Consider the following 22,765-nt stretch of genomic DNA (forward strand, 5'->3'; position numbering starts at 1 on the left):
ACGAGTGGTGGAGGGCCTCTGGGCCTGTGCTAGCATCAACACGGTGGGGTGATAGCGATGCCCCCTTCACGGGGCTCTTAGGAAACGTGTGACGCAGAGCCTGGCATACAGTGAGTGCACAGTGAGTGTTGTTGGAAAGCAGGATGGGGGAGGGAAGCAGAGCAGAGGGGGAGGAGAGAGAGGAGGGGTTGACAACAGGGCTGAGCAGCAGGTTGCATCAGGGAGACCTAGACCTCTGGATTGCTGTGACCCCCGTCTCCTGGAACGGAGCTGGGGACCTCATGCAAGCCCACCCCACGACCTCAGTGACCTTCAACACCCATCCCCCTCGCAGCCCCCCAGGGCTGTCCTGAACACCGTGCGTGGACCCTGCTCTGGCCCCGGGTTGGGGAGTGCCTGGCCGAGCATCCCAGGGAAGCTACCTGTCCCCAAAGGAGAAATCCCTGTGGCCTCCTGGGCCCTGTGGCAGTCTCACTTCCGGTCCTCCTTCCCTCCACCGAAGCCAGTGCAAGTAGCTTTCAGCATCTTCCACATCCCCCGACCCTCCCCTGGAGGCTTTGTGCTCACTGCTTCCTCTTCTGCTCGCCCTTCCCCACCCCTTCATCCAGGAGAAGGACTTGTGCTGGGGACCAGCCTAAATATCACCTCCCCCAGGAAGCCCTCCTGTGTGGCCCTGCACCCCCAAGTCCAGATTACTTAGCCCTTCTACGAGGCCCAGAAACAGTAATGAGGGAGGGCATTCCCAAGCACCCAGTGTGGGACCGGCCCCACTTGCCCCATTTCCTCCTTCCCTATACACCCTGAAGTGGGGCTTTTCTCCCGAGGTTCAGGGCAGGCAATTCCTCCAGCCCCCCACCCCTCCCCAGCTTCCACACCAGCCAGAAGGCGTGAGAGTGGCTCAGTTCTGAGTACAATGTGGGAGTCCCGATGCCCCCTGTCGCCCTCACCCCCACAGGCACCCCATCCATGTCTGCTTGCCCCCGACTGTCACCTCCTCGGGAAGAGGCCGCAGCTCAGCCCGAGGCCTCAGCCAATCTTCCTGAACTCACGAGCTGGACAGCCCGGCTCTCAGAGCCTGACGCCACCCCACCCCTCCTGCCGGAGCCGCGGGAAGCCCACGATGCCGCCGTAAACACGACCACTTTATTAACAGACAGGAGTACTGGCTGACGACCGTATGGTAGTGTGCCGTGAGGAACAGGGCCTCCTCCCGGGGCGTAAAGTGCAGCGGGTCCCTCCGCGCGTGAGAGCTCCGTGGAACGAGGCAAGTGGACAAAGGTTGTGAGACACAATTGCTCTGGAAGGAGCACGCCAAACAGGACCCGGGTCCGAGGTGGCACCTGGCTCTCCTGGCCGCCCCCGCCCTCCTTGGCCCCACAGCCCTGGAGGGAGAGAGGACGTTCCCAGGCCCCTGGGCTGGGGCCGGGTGCCAGGCCGGGTGCCGGCGGCTCGGGAACCACAAACACGCCGTCCTCGTCGCTCGAAGAACACCTTCCCGGGCAGGGGCGGCTCTGTCGGGGGGCTCTCCTTCCCCGGGGGGAGAGCAAAGGCTCAGGGTCTCATCTTCACAGCCCGGGCGCCCTCGGGCAGGGTGTCCGTGGAGGGGCCCCAGGAGTTGGGGGGGGCCCCGGAGCAGGTGCTCGCGTCTCCGAGGGGCGGCGGCAGGGCCTAGGAGCGAGGGGGTCTGCAGGAGCGGCAGCACGCCTTGCTGTAGTACCAGTGGCCGCAGAGGCTCACCTTGATGGCCAGGCCGCAGTTGGTGCCTGGCTGGTCCTGGCAGCTGTCGTCTGGGAGGGGACACGGTGGCAGGGCAGGTGGGGGTGGATAGGGCATCAGAGGCAGCCGACGGGTGAAAACTCAACAGGCCAGGACTCCCACCCCCACCCCACCACCTCCTCTCCACTGCACGAGCTTGGTCCCGTCGGGGGTGGTCCCAGGCAGCAGAGCACTGGTGGGCCAGGTGGCCCCTCCCTGCCCCTTTCTAGGTGCAGGGGCAACAGGCCTCCCACCTCCCTTTGGGACCTCGAGCGCTAGTCCTCTGCCCCCCCCCCAGGATGGCACGATATGCCCCGGGTGGTTTGATCTGTGCACAGGAAGGGCGATGCCCAGAGCCAGGTTGGGAGGGGTCCTTGACCTCACTTCCCAGGAGGCCCCCAGGCGCACAGGTGTCCCCGCCACTGGAGGGGTGTGAAGCAGCCCGTCACCTGTCCCAGTGCCCCTCAGAGCCTAGCACCCCGCACCTGCTCCAGGCACACGAGCCCGACGTCGGCCCTCGCCGCCTGGCCTCCTGTGGCTGGCACCTGAGCTGTGCGCCCCACGCAGGCTGAGTTACCCCGGATTGCTGGTCCCCCCCCCAGTCGGCCCGATCTTCGGAAGCCAGATGCTTCCGAATGGCTCCTGGGGACCCTGAGCCCCAGTTGGGTCTCATTGGCCGCCTGCCCACCCTCACCTCCCAGTCAAGCTCAGCCATTCTCAGGGGTGTGGAGCCTTCGCCCCCCCACAGGACTTGGGGTCCACAGCTACTGGATCCTCCTGGCCCCTTGGCTGACGCCTGCTCATGCCTCAGGCCCTGGCTCTGCCCGCCTTTGTCGGCCTCCCCTTCTCACCTGGGGGCTCCGTGGGGCAGGCCTGCAGGTCACAGGCCTGCCTGCCGACAGGCTTCACCAGCGGGTCGCAGCCCCGGACGATGTCCGTCCCCTGGTAGCATTTCACGTCTCGCATCCGCACGCCCACCCCACAGGTCTTGGTGCACTGACGAGAGAGACAGCGTGACCAAAGCACCCCCCCCCGCCCACCTAGCAAGGCAGGGCTTCCGGCCAAAGAGGGAACCCACCCCTACCCCCAGGCTGCTGGGTCTCAAAGCCTGACACTCAGCCCACCCAGGGACGCTCAGCCTCGCTGTCCGCAGTGAAGCAGTGGACCCCTCCTCTCCCCACTGTCCCTGGGGGGGTCCTTTGGTTTCCGCTTTCCCAGGGCTCATGAGACAGAACACTCCGGACACACGGGGCCATGGCCGAGGGAGGGCACTGGTTTCCCACTCCACTAAAAAACTGTGTGTGTCATGGGCCAATTCAACCCGTCGCCACTCCCACCGGAGGCTCCCCCGTCCAGATGTTCCCCTTGGAAAACCCCGCTGAGCTACCCAGAACACCAGGGACATCTGCTGACCCCAGTTGCCCCGTCATCCTCCTGCCAAGATCCTACAGGCGGTGGCTCCCTCTTGCTCCCCCCGATATGGGTGACCCCACATCACCCAGGCACATCTCCGACCTGAGCCCTCGACTCCCTGAGGGGGCTATGGGCGGGAGGCCCCAGCCTCCCTGGACCCAGCCTCCCATTCAACTGATTAAGACTTAGTAGAGAGGACCACCCACCCACTCCCAGCGTGGGGGGCTGGCCCAGGCTGGGGGCAAGAGGAGGCCAGCTCAGCACTGAGCGCACAGGATCGCCCACCATGGCTGGATACCCCCAGAGCTGTGCCCCCGGAGGGAACCCCCCACCCCTGGGGAGTGGTGGAGAGGACAGCTGGGAGGAGTGAACTCTTACTGAGCCCACGTCCCAGGTAGGGGCACGCACAGGGACAAGATGCTAGAGGTCCCCACACCCACCACGGTCTATCTGTGTCAGTCACCCCTCACCCACACGTTGTCAACAGGGCAACATGGGGAGGTCCCTCCCCCAGGGCTCTCAGGTCATTTTGGGGGATGGGCAGGGTCTGCTCCCTGTTTGTGGCTCTCCTCCCTTCCAGGGCTTGACACCCAACCCCCAGCATAGCACCTGCACCTGCCCCACCCCCACAGCTGCCCCCATCTTCCGAAGCTGGCTCCTGGAGGCCTGGAGCCCCAGGCGAACTTCACGAGCCTCTCAGCCCCACCTGATGCCCTCCTCGCCCTCCCCTCCCAGCCAGGCACTGCCACTCGGGGGGAGGCTTGGCCCCCTGACAGGCCTCGCCCTGCTCTCTGTAGCCAAAAGACCATCCAGGTCCCTGGACGCCTGTTCACCCTTCAGGCCCTTGGCTCTGCCCACGCCGCCTCTGGAAGCCTCCACCCCACCCTCAGCCCCTTGCCTTCTCCCAGGTGGGTCCTTCCATGGGCAACACAGAATGACTAAACGCGCAGGTTTTGCCTCTTGAACAAGCACGCGTGCCGTAGCAAGCAGAGGTCCCGTCTAGGGCAAGACTGGCATCACTTCCAGTCTTTCCACTGAGAACCCTGAGCCGGGGTGGGGGGGGCAGAGGTCCTCCGGGAGGAGCAGCAATCACGGGACCCCCAGACTCACCCTGTCTCACAGACTCTAGAAATCTTCACCTTGAGCTCTAAGATTTGGAGATTTGGCCTCCACCATCCTAGCACCCAAGACCACGGAAGCCTTGGGTATGGGTGTCTGAGGCGCACGGCAGAACATCACGGCCAAGTGCCCAGGGCTCCCCGTGCCATGTGACACCCCTGCATCATCCCCGTAGCGTCCAGAGCTGGCCCATGAGGACACTGAAGCCAGAGGCTCTAGAGACCCCAGACCACACAGCCTGGCCACAGCGGCCCTGGCCCCGGGGCTCCCGTTCTCTCCCCCACCTCGCTCCAAAGACCACTCTGGGCGTCCCCTTCTGCCTCCTTTTGAAAGCGGATGGCATCACTAGGTGGAGTGGGCCTGGGGGGCCCAGGAGGGGCACTGTTGCTAAGGACACATCAAGGAGACCATGGAGGGCGTGAGCGAGGGGCACTTGGGGCGGGGGGCGGGGTACCATGGCAGGACCAGGACTCAGGGCTGGCCCGAGGGTGCAGAGGGGCCAGCTGCTCGCTCACCTCAGACCATGGGCTGGTGTACCACTTGAAGCAAGGTCTCTCGAAGCAGGTGCTCTCCTCGGGGGGCTTCTTGGCCAGCCCGCACTCGGGGCCGCTGCGGGTCTGTGGCTTCCCGTTGGCCAGCTCCATGCACAAGACCAGCCTCTTCTTCACACCTCGGCCACAGGTGGTGTTACACTGAGGCCAGGGGACAGATGGGGCCGGGTCAGAGGTCAGAGGCCAGGAGGACCAGAACACAGCACGCGGGACTGCGGTGACACGGCTTGGTCAGTAACAACCGGGTGAATGCGTTTGCATCCCCGGCAAATTGGCTGAGAACTCTTTGGTCAATAGCCATTTGGCCTCAGACACATTTGATCAAAAGCAATTTCGCAGAAAACCATCTGTTTTGAAACAAAATGGTTAATGACAATTTGTCCCAAGAGGACTGGGCTAATGGTGGTCCACGCACAGCAACTTGGCGAGAACGACTTGTCCTGAGGGGCAAGTCAGCGACTGGCCAGTCGGTGGGCAGATGAGATGGTCAGGGAACAAATGGGTGCACGGCCTGCATGCCCCCTGCCCTGGTTTCCTACAAATCCGGAAAGCGGGGGCCGGGAGGGGGCCAAGGAACCACGACCCATTCCACGTGCCTCACCAAGCATTTGCCTCCTTAGATTTGGCAAGTTTTGAGGGGTGCTCTTCCCTTTGGGGCTTTTTTTTCTATTTCAAATCAATTCGTTAGTGAATTGTGCCATCGTAACGTGCGATTAATTCCCCGTGTGACCCGTCTGTCCCTCTGGCCACTTGGCTCTCGGCCGCGTGCTCGCCCAGGCAGAGGGCAGCCCTGCTGCTGGCTCGGGGCACTCACCCGCTCCCAGTCCTGGGCCAGCCAGTGGGCGGGGCAGTTCTTGTCCCCGCAGGGGTGGATGGCCAGAGGCTTGGTCTCCATCTGGCACTGCGACTCGGGCACCACCCGGCCATCGCTGGTCTGACAGTACACGTGCCGGATCATCCGGCCCTGGCCGCAGCTTCCACTGCACTGCAGGGGGGAGGCTGGGGTTAGAGGCAGGGCCCTCTCCACGTCCCCCCCCCACCCCGCTGTGTTCCCAGAGAGGACCAGCTCCCCGGGCAGCGTGGGGGAGGGAGCAGTTGCCAGGGCAACCACTTTTTAAATAACACTTTCTGTTCTAATTACAGAAATATTCCATGCTCGGTGAAAAACAGACACAGAAAAGCACACCTAAAATACCTAAAAAGGTCATCCGTGTACCCAGCACCCAGAGGGGACCTGGTGAGCAGCTGAGTGTCTGTGACAGATGAGAGACACAGAGACAGACACACAGACACACAGACAGGGAGGTCATGAAAAGGGATCGTGCTTTCGGATAAGGCTTTGATTCCTCATAATAACAAGGAGAATGGCTGGTTAGGTGTTCTAACCCCACATCCTCACTCAAGACAAACAGGGAGACTGAGGCACCCCAACGTGAAGAGCGGGGACCCACTCTCACTGGGCACAGGCAGCAGTCCCCCCTCCCTGCACACCCCACCCCACCCCCGGGCCCCGCCCTCACCGGGCCCCAGTCAGAGACAGTCCACTGGCGGTCGCAGGGGGGGCCCGTGCAGTCCTTCTCCCCCACGGGCCTGGTGTTGGGGTCACATAGCTTCTCGTCCTCCGAGCAGCGGATGTCCCTGGTCACCACGCTGCGCTCCCCACACTTGGCCGTGCACTGCAAGGAAGCGGGTGAGGGCGGGATCAGGGCTGCCCCGATGTGCACGGACCCCGAGCTCGCGGGCTTGGCGGCACGCACGCTCACCTCGGACCACTCGGACATCTCCCACTGGGGCCCGCACGCCGGGTTGCGGCACGTCTTGCGCTCCTCGGGCCGCACAGCCTCGGCCGCCTCGCACAGGTCACTGTACACGGAGCTGTCGAAGCCGGGGGACAGCATCTTCCAGCAGCGCACGATTCGGAACTGGTAGCCCTCGCCGCAGGTGCGCGAGCACTCGCTCCAGCTGCTGGTCTCCCACCTGCCTCGGGAGGGGCTGGCCTTCAGACACCCCACCTTCCTTCCCGCAGTGGGGACCCCACGCAGCCCCCCGACGGCGTCCGAAATCACACTGCGCTAGGCCAGCCAGGGTGGAGGCTGCTGCCCGCGTGACCCTGAGCCCCCCTGGGAGACACCCAGGTGGGCGGGGGGGGGCGCAATGGTGCCCGGAGCTGGTGCCCGGAGCATGCACTTGGCCAGCCTGCCTAGGAACCCACTTGGCCTCCACCTGCTCTCACCTCCACACACCCCCCGGTTTTCCAGCCACTTCAGGACCCATGTCCTGGCCCTGCTCCCTTGCTCATGTCGTTCCTTCCTCCTGAAGTGCCCTCCTTCCTTCTCCTACTCAAGGTCATGCTTCAGTGTCCCAGGGCCCTGTGCTGACCTCCATGGGGGCTCCAAGGGGGAAGGGCAGGCCCCCGGGGCCCCATAACCAGCTTCTCAGAAGGGAGCAAATATGCAGGGAGCAGAGGGCCCGGATGGAGCAAGCCAGAAGGAAAGAGGTGCATAGCCTCGGGCTCCTCTGGGGACCCCGTCAGGGTCGTGAGTGGGAAGAGGACACACTTAGGGCTCAGTCTCTGACCACGTGTGAGGCCGTGTGATACATGGCAGGAGGACCGGAAGGCCAGGCTCGTACCCCCACCCCGCAGGCCCCTGCCCACAAAGCCCGTCACAGGAGCAGGATGCTGACCAAGTCCTGCTGCTCCTCCAGGCAGAGGCAGAGGCGAAGCAGACACCCAGCTGCCCCACACCCCGGCCCAGGGCACGGGGTGGCAGGTACCTGGGCTGGCACTCCCGCCCGGCGCAGAACTCCTGGACGGGCTCAGGACGGGTCAGGGCGTCGCAGTAGCTGTCATCCACCTCGATGCCATCATAGCGGACGCACATGGCATAGGTCGACATGACCCCTGGTTCAGGACAAGGGAAGGGCCCATGAGCCATAAGCAAATCCCTTGGAGACCAGCAGATGGGCCATGCGACCACAGACAAGTCACCTGACCTCTCAGAGCTTCCCGGTTTAAATTGAGGATAATGACAGTAACTAGCTTACAGAACACTGGCAGAGCCCAGTGAGGACAGCTTTGTGGATTTGAACTCTCTCCCTGCCCATGTCTCAGGGTCTGACCACTCTCTGCACCCCCACTGCCACCCCTACCCCATCCAGCTCAGACTGGGCATCCACTTAGTATGTCACAAACTCTGGGGTCAAATTGGCCCTTATAGGGGTACAGAGTCAAATACAGGCAGGTGTCACTAATTTTCATTCATTCAGCAACTACCCATCTGTGGGTGGGTAAATGGGAGGGTGGGTGGGTAGATGGATACATGGAGAGGCGGATAGATGGATGGATGGATGGATGGATGGATGGATGGATGGATGAGTTGTGGGTGGATGGATGGATATGGGTAAATGGATAAATGGATGGATGGATGGATGGATGGATGGATGGATGGACAGGTTGTGGGTAGATAGATGGACGGATGGATGGATGGACAGGTTGTGAGTGGATGGATGGATGGATATGGGTAGATGGATAAATGGATGGATGGACAGATGGATGGACAGGTTGTGGGTAGATGGATGGACGGATGGATGGATGGACAGGCTGTGGGTAGATGGGTGAATGGATATGGGTAGATGGATGGATGTATGGATGGATGGTTGGATGGATGGATGGATGGATGGATGGATGGATGGATGGATGGATAGACAGACAGGTTATGGGTGGATGTGTGGATGGATATGGGTAGATGGATAAATGGATGGGTGGATAGATATGGATGGATGGATAGACAGTTTGGTGAGTAAGGATGGATAGGTTGGTGGGTGGGTGAATGGATATGTTTGGAAACTCTCACCATTCCAGGTCTTTTCAGCTCCCCTCCCCCAGGTGTTATATTCGATCTTCAGACTCTCCCTGCCCTCCTATGGCACACCGAATCCTCATCCAACTCTCTTGAACTTTCTTTAATCACTATTACATGTGTTTACCTTCCTTGGCTCCCCAGTACTCCATAAATCCCATCAGGGGGACGATGTGTAATGGCCCAGCCCTCACCCAATACCGTTCGTTCTTTGACCCACCCCCATCTTCTACTCCTCTGGAAGAAGGGTCTTCTTGCCCTTGCACCCCTGTACCCGGCACTAAGTTGGCACATGGGCCAAATTCACTGAACAGTGATTGGGTCCCTGCAAAGGAAGCAGGATGATTCAGGGAGATTTTTTAGCATCGGTGAAGGCCAGGTGTGGTTAGGGTTTGTTGTTGCTGGTGTGTGTGTGTGTGTGTGTGTGTGTGTGTGTGTGTGTGAGAGAGAGAGAGAGAGAGAGAGAGAGAGAGAGAGAGAGAGAGAGAGATGACCCAGCCTCCCTGAATGTTGGAGATAAGAGTCCTCCTCAATAGGGCTGCCAGTCCCCCAGGAGGAAACAATTTCCCCATTGATGGAGAGCCCCAGCCCTGGATAGAAAGAAACAGCCAGGGAAGCAGCCTACATGGGGATTTTTTTTTCCCGTAAAGGACGAGCCAGGCTGCAATCACCGGCCCCTCTGAGCCAGCAGTAGGCTGTGTCGTCGTTCGCCCTCTCTGAGGGGGAGGCCGCCTTCTTGGCCAGGTCTGCTTGGAATGTCCCAGGCCTCAGAGACACCAGCTCTGGGGCCCAGGGAGGTCCAGGGCTGGGGACTTGCAGACCCTCGCCAAGTGCCTAATTAGCCATTCAGACGTCACCGTTGAGTGGAAACACGGCAGGTCTTGAGCAAAAGAGACGGGTTCAAGACCCGGCCCAGTGTCTTCCTCGGCACGGTGGGGTCACGTGAACACTCTCAGACTCTCTGACTCTCAAGGCCTTAGCTTGGTCATCCCCAAGTTGGGGACCTCCCCGAGATGCTGAGAGAGTCGAGGTACCGATTTTCTTCATTACCTTAGTCTTGCGCACAGCGCTTTTTGAACCTCCTTACGCACGGGGCCTTCCCTTTAAGCAAAAGCGAGCAGGGAGCCTGAGCGCGTGAAACATGGATGGGTGTGCTGCACTGGCTCGGGGCCCGCCGGCCCTGCTACCTCCAGCCCTCTCCCAGGAGGTACCAAGGGGCCCCCGCTGGGTGCCATGACCCTGTACTCACCCCACCGCCACCTGGCCTGGCCTCGGCACCCCGCGAAATGGGATTTGGAGAGTAGTTGGCCACAGTCACCAGCTTCGAATTTGATAGTGGCAGGGGGGCCATTCAGCAGGAACCCGACCGCGCCATTGCTGCCCTGTGGTACTTGGGCCCAGCTGGGTGCCTTTGTGGTGATGGGGAACTCACCCTCTACTGGGCCCGCTCGTTGCGCTCCTGGACAGCCTCGGCTAAAGGAGAGTGCCTCCCATAGCAGAGCCCAAATCAGTTTTTCTCGCTTCCTGTCTTCTTTCACCCCACTATGCCCTCGGGCCACAAGAGGCAAAGCCAGACCATTTCCCTGCCTGGCCACTCTGTGGCCAAGGAGAAGAGGCTCTGTGTCCTCCCTGGGGACTGTCTTCCCCCCAGGGTTGGGCATCAGGCCCCTCACCATCATCCCAAGCGCTGTCACCGCCCCCCCCAGGCAACACTTCGTCCGGGAGGGAAAGGAATTGCTCCCAGACATAAGGTTTCAGGACAATTCCAGCACCTGCAGCGTCCTGGGGAGACCGGGGGGGGCTCTGTCTGAACCAGTCCGTGCCCTGCCGAGACAGCCTCTGGCAAAGCAGGCTCCCTCAAAACCCCCACCCCATGTGCCCAGCCCCCTTGGACCAGCCCTGAGAGGTGGCTCCCGCGGCTCACTCCCAGGACCAGCAGCCTGGCGATAGGCGGGTGGCGGCCGTCTTGGAGGCAGTGCCTGCTTGCTGAGCTTTGGCCATGACAGCTTCCTTGTCCCTTTGCCTCCATCCTCACAACCACCTTGACGGGGGTGTACGTCCCATTTTACAGGTAGAAAATTGAGGCTCAGGGAGACTCAGCAACTTGCCGAGGGCACATGGTGCAGTCAGCCAGACGGTGTCATTCCTGTACTCACTGCACACCCTGAAGAGCTGGCCTCGCACCCCCACAACACCCAGGGGCAAACGCGGCATGCCCACACCCGGCCCAGGAGGCTCTTGCAATAGCACGAGGGGCCCAAGCCCCCTAACTGACAGTGAGTTCCGGTGCGAGCGGACATAAGGACCTACGGTGTGTTCAGAGCCCTGCGGGGCCACTCCCCAGCTCCTCCCTCGGGGATCTCCTATGCCAACCGTGGGCTGCAGGAGGCGTGCGTGACCCATCCCAGACCCCCAGCTGCCTGGGGTCCACCAGTGGCCTGCCTCATCCTCCTCACAGGCCAGAGACTGCAGAGGCCAATTTGGGGGGTGCTGGGGCATGTTGGGGGCATCACACATTTTGAGTGGCAGCCCGAGTGTTGACAAAACCCAAACATGAAGTCCCAAGCACGGGTGAGGCAGCACTCGGGGTGTCCCCACAATGTCTCCCCCAGGTGCTGGCCCTGGGTTTGACATCTGAGTTTGCAGCAGCCCCCAGGGGAGGCAAGCAGAGCTGGCAGCAGATGGAACCCAGGTCCCCCGTGGCTGCGGCCAGCATCTGAATGTGATGGCTGCCCACCGTGTGGACAGACAGACAGAGGTTCAAATCTCAGCTCAATGCTTACTAACTAACCGTGTGTGTCTCTCTGTCTAGGGGCTGCCAAGGGTGGGGGGTCTCTGTTCCCCTCCCACCTGCTCCCCTGACAAGGCCCTAGAATCTGTCCCATTCCCTTGTGGGTCGAGTTCCCCGTCCTAGGTTGCTGTGAACAAAAGTAAAATCCTCACCCCTTGACCAGTCTTACTTTTAACCAAAAGGACATCTGCCCGAACAAAATAGGATACAAAGAACAGCAGATGAGGGAGTGTTTGGGGCAGCCCGCGTGACCCCCAGGAGGCCGGGCCTGACTGTGGTCCGGTACGCTGTGAGCACGAGGACACCAACTCCTGTCCCCTCATGCCGCTGCCGCGATCAGGAGATCATCAGACAAGCTCGCGGCAGGCGGCGTGGGGCTGCTAGCTAGCGGGCAGGCCCCGCAGCTCCCACCCCGCTGTGCAGGCGGGCCGGGGGGGGGGGGGGGGGCCCGGCNGGCAACCCGTACCTGTGGTGCAGGTAGCGCTGCAGGGCTCGTGTGACGAGAGCTTCCATCGGTACATGTCCGCGGGGCTCACGCCTTGCTTGCGCGTCTTGGGCCTGGTCCTGAAAGGGAGACGCAGAGAAGGGGATGAGCGCTCCCCCAGGCAGAGTCCGCACTGTCGGGGTTAGCCCACCTGCCGTCTAGAACGGAGGACAGCCGGGAGCACCGCAGGGACGCACACCTTAGGTTGGAGCAGACGTTCGCCTTGCTCTGTCCTTGCCCAGGGGCCGTGCAAGCACATGGCCCTGCAGCTGCCCACGCCCCGGGGTGGGGGCAAGTTCGGGGATCACCCACATCGCTACGGCTCCCTGCACACACGCCGGCTTCCCACTGTCGCGTGGATTCCTTTTCTCTACCCCTCCAAGGGACCTCGGAAGGCACCTTCCATGGAGGGAATGTGCCGGAATTCTCTCTTGCCTCCCTCAGCAGGGACTCAGCTTGAATGGGGACGCTAGCCATTCAGCCTCCAAGGATCAAAACAGCAAAGCTCAGCTGCAGACAGGGGAGCGGCCGGTGCCCCCCAGACACGTCTGCCCAGGTCTGCGATGGCTGTTGTGCCCGGGAAAGCAAGCTGGGTCTGCGCCAGCAACCAGCTATGATTCTTGGCCGGAGCCTGGGCAGCTGAAGCCAGCTATTGTCAGGACTGTTTGCTTCTTTGAACCAGTTGGTGTGCTGGGGCCCAGCCTCCGTATCCAGTGTGCGGCTGGGTTTGGACTCAGTGGGGGAGGAGGGAAGTGGCAGCGGCGGCAGCAGCACCTCCCAGAGCCCCAGCCTCTGCTCCGAGATGTGGCCGCCAGAGCTTGAAGGCCCTGCGGCCCCCAGAGGGAACGTGGGGTGATGGCCCGGCTGACGGGGCACGTCATTTGGGCCTCGGCATCCCTCTCACGTCGGACACTGTCCCGGTGCCCCACGCCACTTCCCTTCACGCCCAAGGGGCTGACTGACGACCGCCTGGAGCTGCCACCCTTCCACGAGGCTTCCACGTGGGCACAGTCATGGGTCCCTTCCTGGGGAACCTTCTGCCACGTCAGTGGTCGGGCTTAGTGAAGGTTCCAGGGCATTCACTCTGAAGGGCTTGCCCGCTGATTCCGTGATCGAGACATTGGTTTGGATTCAACTGGGAACTCGCTCCACTTCTGTGGTTTCCCGCGTAGACCGGCACCGTGGTCCACTCTTGTGGGAACGTGGCCCTGAAGGCGCATCTCGCTCTGAGAACCAGGAAATAATCCACCCACGACCTTAAGGAATGAGTCCCCTGATGTGGCCTCATAACCCAGGGAGGGGGAGAGAGGTGGGGGGCTGAGGACGAGAAAGTGGGGGAGCAGAACATGAGTCAGTGACCAATTTAAGGGTCACGAAAGCCATGGAGCCCCTTACCTGGAGGCTTTACAACCAAGAGCCAGCCCTTCCCTTTCATCGATCTGGGGGCGGGGGGAGAGGAAAGTCCCCCTCCCTCCTCCTTATGAGTGAGAAGAAATGTTTAAGTGGGGCTCCCCACCCACCCAAGACCTTGTCATCTCAGAGCAAGGGGTCCATGGAAACCTGGGAGAGAGCACCCAGCTCCCTCATACAAGGCCTCCTGGGGAGGAAGGGCCCGGAAGCCTGCTACCTAAGGCCTGACTCGGAGAACATGAATCTTGCTGATTGGGTCCCCCACCCTCCTTTCCATGGCTTTAAATTCTCCCCAAGAACAAAAAGACATGCAAAGATCCCAGCCATGCCCCACCGCCCCACCCCTGGGAAAGAAGCACTGTCTTCCACTAATTACACCCTCCTTAGCCAGCAGGCTGCGTGACTCATGCTTGACGAAAGAGAGAGAGAGAGAGAGAGAGAGAGAGAGAGAGAGAGAGAGAGGGGGCCTGTTTCAAAATAACCCTTTGGGGTTGAAGCACAAAAGGTATTTCTGGAGGGGCTGCCCACACCTCACTCTTGCCCGGCCCACGTCGTCGGGGCCCAGCAGAGCCCCTCGGGACTAACCCGGCCCGTATTTGCACAACAAAGCAATGCTTGGCAGCTTCGGCTCTTGGAAGGAGCGAGCACCCAGGAGGAAAACACCCACAGGATCTCTGAGCCACGACCCTCTCCTGCCTCCTTTTGTAACGAAGAGAATGCCCCTCTCAGCCAGACTCGGTGGGGCTCTAGGCTCAGACACCGGGTGGGGGGCAGTCTCTTGTTTACAAATGAACCAGCAAGCCTCTTTGCTGTTCTTCCCTCCTCCAGGCCCAAGGGAGAGAGAGACAGACAGCAAGTGCCTGTGTCTCCGTGTGCTGGTTCCTAGCATCGGCTTCTAGAGACGGGGGTGGGCCCTCCCTTGATTGTTTGAGGCGGCTCTGAAGAGATGAAAATAACCTTTCCTTTCTGAACTGCCCCTTTGATTTCGGCCTCTCTCGAAGCAGACGCGACTTCCTGTGTTTGGACAGTGGGCCGCCGGGCTATTTTGGCCGGGTGGTTTCCCTGCCGCCTCCCTGGGCCCTTTATCTCCAAAGACCATCTTTGGTCTCCCCGCTGCAGCATCCTTTGATGGCAGCTGGCTGGGGGTGCCGCCCCATCCCCCCTCCCCCAGGGGCCAGAACAATCAATTGTATTGATTCCTGTGGCCCAGGACCCACCCCACCCCCTGCCCTGGCCCCGGGGCTGAAATGGGTAAGAGTCGTTTGGGTTTGGGGCAGGAGAGATGCTTTCAACGTGGCTTAAGGACCAAAAGCTCGTGGGTGTGTGATCTGGCCTGGGAATCCCAGGCTGCCCAACTGGAGGGCCCTGGGGTATCCTCCTAGCCCCGCATCAAGGACGTGAAAACTGAAGCCCGGAGTGGGTGGGAGACATGTTTGAGTCACACGGGAAGTTGGGATGGTGACCCAGGTCTCCCAATGCTCCTTCCTGAGCTTTCTCCAAGCCATAAGCCACATGAGGCAGCCGGACCTCTGTGCCACCCCAATAAAGCCGTCCAGAGACAGACGCCGACCTTCCTGGACACCTGAAAGAGCCCCGGCCCCAGCCCGGAGGTTCCTCGGGCTACCGATGCTTCTATATCCTGAGTCCTCATTCGGGGCTTCCACTGGGGATAGACTGCAGTCTTCCGGGCAGGCCTGGAGCTGACCAGAGGCCAGCTGAAGATGTGGAGACCAGGCTCAGAGCCTTCGGGAACCAGCTCAATCCCACCAGCAAGTGCTGGTTCACTGTGAACGCTGGCCCTTTGCCCGTGAACCCTGCTTTCAGACTCGGATGTGCACCTGGAAGCAAAGCCTGCCACCCCTCCTTGCTGCTGGGACCCACATGGCCCCCAGGCCCCATACCCTGCAAGCTTTTGGGCCCCCAGGCAGGTGAGCAGACAGCCTCGGTGGGCCCTGTGGGAAGAAGGGCGGCCACAGAAGCTTCACTCTGTCCACATTTGCAAAGAAGAATTCCACACAGAGCCTGTAAGAGGTGTCCCAGATGTGCCCCAGCTGTTCCCTGTGACTGGTGGGGGGGGGCTCAGAAAAGAGCCGAAGAGCAGACACAGATACCCTCGTGGGCTGAAGGGGGCCGCTTTGCTGCTCTTGTCCCCAGGCACAAGGGCGAGAGTGTCACCCCAACCACATCACCTTATGAGTAAAGCCCAAGCCTTCTATTAAACCCAGGCCCCCAGGGTCCCAAGGATGCCCACCTCTGCAGCCTCAGCCCTGGTTAGGGGTCCATTCATGTTTGGTGTCTAAAGTCAAGGGGTTTGGGTGGATCTTCAGAAGACAAAACCATTGAGTCCTCCCCACCCCCAGCCCCCACCCACCACCGGGGGCTGCCGAGCCTGACTCACTGTGCTTGAGGTGAGTCAAGGGTGAGCTGCCCCCCTGAGCTTCTGGGGAACGGCACAGGGGCCCTCCATGGTGGTCAGGAGCGGCTCAAGGGACTTGTCACTAGGGATCGTCTCCTGGCAGGGATGGTGGCAGGCCTGGGGCCACCCTGCTCCCAGCTGCCTCCGACCCAGAGCCTGCCATGACTGTCCAGGTATCTCTGGGTGTGGCTGACAAGGTGTCCCCAGGTGTAACTGTCTAGGCATCTCCAGGTGCGTCCCTGGCTCTGGGGGCCTGGCCCCAGGTAGACCCTTACTTGACACATGCTAGAGGTGACTCCAGCCCCTGAAGCAGAAGGCCTTATTCCCAATGCCTGATTCCGGGCTCTGAGCCCTGGCCAAGGACCCCGCTGGACCCTTCCCGGGCTCTGGCCCAGTGACCCTGTGTGCGGCGACTGTCCAGACTGAGAACACAGGCCTTCAGGCTCTGTGACCCCCTCTAAGTCCCTGCAACTGCCCTAAGGGTGTTGTGGCAGGTGTCTCCCCTACACATAGATGCTTAGCCCAAGCTTGGCTCCCGATGACCACTCAACGGTTTCCCTCCTCCTCCCCCCGAGCCAGTGTTGGAGATCCACACTGGCGCTCGGCACTCGTTAAAACCCAGACTTCCAACCTCCTACTCAGATCAGGGGGCGGGGAGCCTGGGCAGGAATGGCTCTCTGCCATGTGTCCCCTCGCCCACCAAGCCCGCCCAGCAGCCCCGGCTCCTACCTGGCCTTGTGAGTCCGGTTCCCCGCCAAGGTGGGGAGGCTGGCACTGGCGTTCGGGAACGGGGCCTCAGAGGAGGTGTTAGTCACTCTGTCATTGCTCAGCTCCAGGTAGGACCCATTGAGCAGGTAAGCACCGGCCCCCTCGTTCTCCTCATAGTCCACGTAGAGGCTCTCTGCCGGGGAGCTCCTCGGCACGCCCTGTGCAAAGATGCTGTTGCCAGTCTCATTGAAGGGGAGCTCCCTGGAGTCGGAGCCGGCGCCCAGGAGCTGGTCGGAGATGACATTGGCAGAGAGGAGCCGCTGAGAGGTGAGATGTGCGTCCACCTCTTGGTCATCCTTGTCCCCCGCGAGAGCTGTCCCGGTGGCATTGCCGTCTACGAGGGAGACAGGTGGCTCACTCTCGAGTGCTCCCTTGTGTGGGTGCTAGAACTGCCCATGGGGGCAGGGGGTGGGGGGAACCAGGGTGGCTGGCAGCAAAGACCCGAACCGGGAGCCTCCCGGAGGCAGGATTCTGCCCACGGAGCGGAGGCGGACCACCAAGTAGAGGTGTGCGAGCCAGCCGGCCTGGACCAGCTCTTGCAGGGACATCTGCTGACCTCTGCAGTGGGTTCAATAGGGTCCCCCCAAAACTCACATCTGCCCCGAACCTCAGAATGTGAGTTTATTTGAAACGGGCCTGCCTGCCCCAGGCAGTAGCATCTGTGGCCCGCAGGGGACTGAAGACCCCTTGCGTGGCCAGGGCCCTTCCCCCAGGAAGCCCCCGCCCCATCCCGTCACTCCTGGTTACCTCGGAAGCCCTTGCCTCTGGGAGGCCCCTCGCAGGCCCTGCCGCTGGCCTGCTCGCACACCTCGTTGGTCTCCTGGCCCTCGCTCAGACCCAGCTCGATCCCCGGGCCCAGGTGGCCAAACAGCCGGTTTTCCAGGCCCAGGCGCTCGGAGGAGGCCTGGCCGTAGAAGGAGCCGTTGTGCCGCAGGAAGCCCAGCAGCGCGGCCCCGTCCAGCTCCTGGCTGTCTGCGCTCTCGGACGCGGGCTCGGAGAAGCCGTAGTACAGGGGCTGGAGGCGGTGGGCGTGCGGCGGCTGCAACAGCGTGTACTCGAAGGTGATGGAGGGGCTTTTGCCGTTCTGGTTCCACACCTGGGGAGGAGAAGAAGCGGGACCGACCCCTTCCGCACAAGCCTGGGGCGGCTGCCGGGGTCATTGCCCACCAGCCCCTAGAGGAAAGGTGCACTTCTGTCCTGAGCTGCCCGACGCAGTCCCTGCTGTGGCCCACAGCTGAGTCCTTCCCAGGGACGCGCCCTTGACTAAAGAGCAGGGCCTCCATCCAGGCTGCACCTCGCCCCGCGGGCAGCCCGCACCCAAAGCCTGGCGAGCAGGGGCACACCCAGGGAGGGGGCGAGGGAGCTGTCCGCCCCAGGCACCAGCCATGGAGGGTGCACGGAGGGTGCTCTATAAGCAATAAAGCCGACTAAAACCCGACCTGCATTTGTTCTCACCACAGGCCAGAAATCCCACGGATGTAGCTCTGGGAGAAAGTGCTAACATGTCACCGGGGTGGTTCTTGGAAGCTTGGAGAAAGGAGGCCAACGCTAAGCGAAGGGTAAAGCCATGGCAGGAGATGGGAGTGTAAGGAAAGGCTGCAAAACCCTCCAGGGCACCGTTTCCTGCAGGAGCACCTGGAGGACATTCTGTTCACCAGAACGGAAGGAAATGTGCCCGTGACGAGGCGCTGGCATCACTTGGAGGGACACCTGGAAGGAGGCCAGGGCAGAGGGCAGGACATGCTGTCATAGAACCAGACTCCCCGCGATCATCAGAACAAGGCAGGCTGCCGTGGAGGCCAGGAGGCCTGACCCACAGAGACCTCTGCGCACAGCTAACAGGGCAAAGGACTCCCAGGGGACAAATAAATGGGTCCAGAAAAGCGGTTTCTTGGTCTGTAAGATCAAAAGATAACCAAGGGTAGATATTCAGGGGGCGGAGGGCAGCTGCCCCAGAAAAATTCACAGCCCCACCCGATTTCCTGGGCCAGCATTCAGACCACAGTCCAGTGAATGATGGAACGGCCAGGTCCCTGAGAAGAAGTGTATAGGTAATGATTCCCCCAGTTCTTCTCCCAAAGATCTGACAGTCATTGACTTGGTTAACTGTTTGCTAGAGAAATGGGTAGACATTTGGGAACCAGGGTCCAGCTTGTCACAGTTAATCGGGGACCAAAGCATCATAGCTGCCCCCTGTTAGTGTGAGAGCATGTGGGTGACTAGTGGCCCAACTATGGCCCAGGTCAGGCTCACAGTGTGTCCACTGGATCCAAGGCTTCCCCGGTTCCCAAGTGCATGGCTGGCAGTCGGCCCTTCAGCCTGTAGGCTAAGAGCGACCATAGTGGGGAGAGCTGAGTGGAAGCCCCTGACCCCGGCGCCTGACCCCCATCCCCATCTGAGAGAGTAAATCAATAACAATATTGCATCCTGGGTAAATTACAGAGATTAGTGCCGCTCACAGTAACCAGAAGGATGCGCGGCGGTAATCCCCGTATCCCCCGCCTAACTCAACAGTTTGGCCCCTATGAAAACAAGACAGATCCAGGGGGCTGACGGGGAGCCCCTCCACACCCACCCGAGCAGGAGCCCCAGCTGCCGCCCTGTGATGGATACGGTGTTTTTCCAGGTTAACATGACCTCAAGTTCATCACTTGTGGCTTCTCGTGGGGCAAATACCCTCCTTTCTACCCCGACCGGGGAGAAGCGGTTTTCGTTCACCTGGGATGGACAACGGTACTCATTTGCAGTTTTGCCCCAGGGCTGTGTTCAGCACCCTTGCTCCCCGACATCATACAGTACCAGGGGGTCTGGACCATCCTACAGAACGTCACACGGGTCGTCGTCCCTGACGACACCATGTCTACCAGAGCGGCTGAGCAGGAAGTGGTGTGGGAGGCCTCGGTAAAGCATATATATGCCAGAGGAGCGGACGTTCAACCCTATAAAGATTCAGTGCCCTGCCCCCGCCAGCGAGCACCCCAGGGCTCAGTGGTCTTCGCCATGCCAGGACATCTCCTTGAGAGTAAAGGATACATTATTGCATCTCATTTCCTCCCTTATGAAGAAGAACTGGGGACGTAGCATATTACGTACCCGGGAACGTGGGTCCAACCCATACACTGGTGTCGTAACAATCGGTGGGGGTCCTGGGGAGAAGGGGCTCTGCGGCAGGTCTAGGCCGTCAGGTCTAGGCAAAGATGTCAGGTGGACTATAGCCAGCCTCGAGAGGAGAGTGACAACGTAGTCCCCTAGCGTTCTGGAGCAAGGCCAAGCCGCCCACAACAAGTAAGTATACATCGTTCGGGGAAGAGCTTCTGAGGCACCGCCAGGCCCTGCTAGAGAAGGAACCCTGCGACCCTGGGACATCAAGGAACCCATGCAGCCAGAGCCAACTCCGCTAAGTTACTCGGCTGGGAGGCCCTGTAGTATCCACAGTAAGAGGGGAGCATCCCCTCCAGGATTACGCACAGTCAGAGCAGGGGGGGGCCAGAAGCCCGGATGGGCAGGTGACCAACACCCTCAGCGTCCGACCCCCCTCACCGGGCATCTCTCAGCTCACAGCGATGGCTGCACGACGTATGATTAGGATGAAGTCAGGGAGGAGAAAAATGGCCAAACTCAAGCCTGAGATGGGTCAGCTTGGTGTGGGGTATCAGCCGAAAACGGGACCTGCTTCACTAGAGCCCCACTCGGGGGGGGGGGGGGGCTTCGGAAAACTGCAGTGAAGGGAAATCTTCCCAACAGGCTTTACGCAGTGCGTGTGGGGTGATCATCTAATTTGTAGGAAATGCAGAGCAGCCCAAGGTGAGAACATGTACTGACTCGTGGGCAGGGCACATGGTTTGGGTGGTGGGTCGGGGTCCTGGTGGAAAAGGGGTGTGGGGTAGGGGGTGAGGAGGTCTGGAGTAAATACCCGTGGATGGATCCATGCAGCATAAGATGCGAGTGGCTCGTGTCACTTGTTAACGTGCCCTGGGGAGCATCCCCCATGGGAGGGGCACAGAGCCACCAAGCTATAGGTAGGATGGCTGTGCCGGTTGACCCAGGCCAGCCCCTGCCATCAGTCTGCCCACTGCTGGCAGGACGGGTGCATAAAAGGAATAGCCGCGGTGGCAGGGATGGGAACTATGCATAGGCCTAAGGGCATGGGCGCTCACCCACCAAGGCTCTAGCTACTCCCACTACTGGAAGCCCAGCCGTCCAGCGCTGACACTCGGGCTAGCTCGCAGCACCATCCTCGAGGGACCATCGGCTCTTTGACAGAGTCCATTACGGGACACCCCTTCTGTCCTAGCAGGGGAAGTGATTGATTTTCTGACGATGAGGTTGCCTTTCCTGCCCACAGGGCCTCGCCCCCAAACCCAAGGCTCACAGAGCTTTTGATCGGCCGAGACAAGATACCAGGTGACATTACATTGGACAAAGGGACCCACTTTCTAGCAAAGGAGGCACCATGGCAGGCACGTGATCATGAGATTCACCGGGCCCCCCCTAGACTGCGTCACCCAGAAGCTTCCAGCCTGATAGAGCAATGCAAGGTAGAGCCATGGTGCAGCTAGGAGAGAGCAGCGCCCCGTGATGATGAGGCGCCAGGGGCGGGGGAGGGGGGACGTCCATGACACAACATCCCAGGTCCCCAGTGGGCAGACCGCGGGGCTTTGGGAAGCACAGAATGGAAGTCACTGTCGCCATCATTCCCCGGGACCCAGTGGGCATTTGGGGTCTCTGGCCCCTGGGGCTCTAGCGTCTGCGGGTCTACACGTCGTGCTTGCCAGGGGAGGGGCACTGCCACCAGGAGACGCGGCAAGAACGTCACTCAACTGTCAGCTCTGACTGCCACCTGGTCCACTTGGACGCCTTGTGTCAGGACAGCGGCAGGAAAGGAGTGGCCACCCTGGTGGGGAACTGACCCTGACCGCCAAGGGCACACGTGTACGGATGCTTCAACATTACAGGCAGAGAATGTATCAGGGTCCCTGCTGCCCCACTGGGGCAGCTCCTGATCTCCCCCTGCCCATTTTCGATGGTAACTAGATAAGAACGGGGATGGAAAAGGGCCTGGAGATCAGGAACCCAGGCCCCTCAGGGAAGAGGGACTGGGACTCCTGGACAGGTGAGCCCCCTAGACTAGCAGAGGGGAGTCGCGAGTGCGTAGTGGAGGAGGCAAGTACTACGATTCGGCGGCAGCCCCCCGACGAGCTGCAGCTCATCCCACCAGCCTTCCCTGTGAGGCTCCCCGAGAGGAAAGCAACCAGAATCCTAGAAGAGCTCCCCTGACGAAGTAAACTCGCTCTACAAAGCAGCTGGGTACAAGCAGGTGCAGCAGCGTGCCCCTGGGCCCTGCCCGTCGGTGAGCTGCCTGGAGCAGCTCCGGACAGTTCACAGTGAGACCTGACCCCTCTCCTAAGGTCATGCCCGTCCCTGTGGCTTCTGGCAACGAGGCCATGCCTCTCTGCCTCAACTCGAAACAACTCTGAGGGCCCATGGCAACCCCAGGGCCCGCAGGGGGATCAGCCGAGGCTCCAAGTCTCCCTCCGTCCAGTCCCTTCCCCCTCACCCCCTCACACCTGCTGCTGCTGAGACCACACCCCAAACCCCACTGCACACAGACCTCTGTCCCGGAGTCCGTGTCCTGGGACCCTGACCTGCAACACGGCTCCTCCAGGCTGGGGGTGAAGCCGGGCAGCCATTCTGTTTCAGCCATTCTTTGCCCCCAAGGAAGGCAAAGAAGTCTGTGGCCCCCAGGAGGTTCTGGGGCCCATCCAGGGAAGCTCTTCAGCCAAGAAGCAGTGTGGGGATTTGGGGGCAGCACCCCCAATTAGAGACCCCTCCAGCACAGCCTTTAAACAAACAACTGGTTCTAGCACCAGGCAGATCTGGGCTCAGAGCACAGCAGTGCCACTGGCCAGCCTGTGCCCAGGCACAGGTCACTGGCTCCACGTGCCCAGGCTTTTCCTCTAAAGGGAGGATATGAATGCCTTCCCTGGTGGGATTTGGAAATCAAATCAGGTCAGGTGGGTGGGTTCTGTCTCCACCATATCCCTCGGCTTCCACAAAAGCCAGCCAACCTGGAAAAACATCAGAACTGCCCATCTGGATGTCATCTGATTTCAGTGACCAGTCCTCTCCCGTTTTCTCGGTGCTGGGACCCCAAGTGGCAATGGCACTCTTTTCTAGACACCAGCCATCGGAAAACTC

At 60.9% G+C, this 22,765-nt stretch overlaps 1 protein-coding gene across 4 annotated transcripts in view; it reads right to left on the reverse strand.

The window, feature by feature from the left end:
- Window positions 1–1,127: 1,127 nt before the first annotated feature.
- Window positions 1,128–22,765, reverse strand: part of ADAMTSL2 (ADAMTS like 2) — a 33,694-nt gene continuing 12,056 nt past the window's right edge. For all 4 annotated transcript variants that reach the window (XM_034664768.1, XM_034664767.1, XM_034664769.1 and 1 more), the window contains 10 exons: window positions 17,315–17,663; window positions 16,529–16,901; window positions 11,956–12,053; window positions 7,614–7,740; window positions 6,602–6,815; window positions 6,359–6,514; window positions 5,653–5,823; window positions 4,803–4,979; window positions 2,607–2,751; window positions 1,128–1,787 (listed from right to left, as the gene is read on the reverse strand). In XM_034664768.1, the coding sequence (XP_034520659.1) occupies window positions 1,669–1,787; window positions 2,607–2,751; window positions 4,803–4,979; window positions 5,653–5,823; window positions 6,359–6,514; window positions 6,602–6,815; window positions 7,614–7,740; window positions 11,956–12,053; window positions 16,529–16,901; window positions 17,315–17,663 (1,929 nt within the window). In that variant the 3' untranslated portion in view covers window positions 1,128–1,668. The remainder of the gene's footprint in view (window positions 1,788–2,606; window positions 2,752–4,802; window positions 4,980–5,652; window positions 5,824–6,358; window positions 6,515–6,601; window positions 6,816–7,613; window positions 7,741–11,955; window positions 12,054–16,528; window positions 16,902–17,314; window positions 17,664–22,765) is intronic.

Source organism: Ailuropoda melanoleuca, chromosome 7 (genome assembly GCF_002007445.2).
Source record: "Ailuropoda melanoleuca isolate Jingjing chromosome 7, ASM200744v2, whole genome shotgun sequence".
Taxonomy (NCBI): domain Eukaryota; kingdom Metazoa; phylum Chordata; class Mammalia; order Carnivora; family Ursidae; genus Ailuropoda; species Ailuropoda melanoleuca.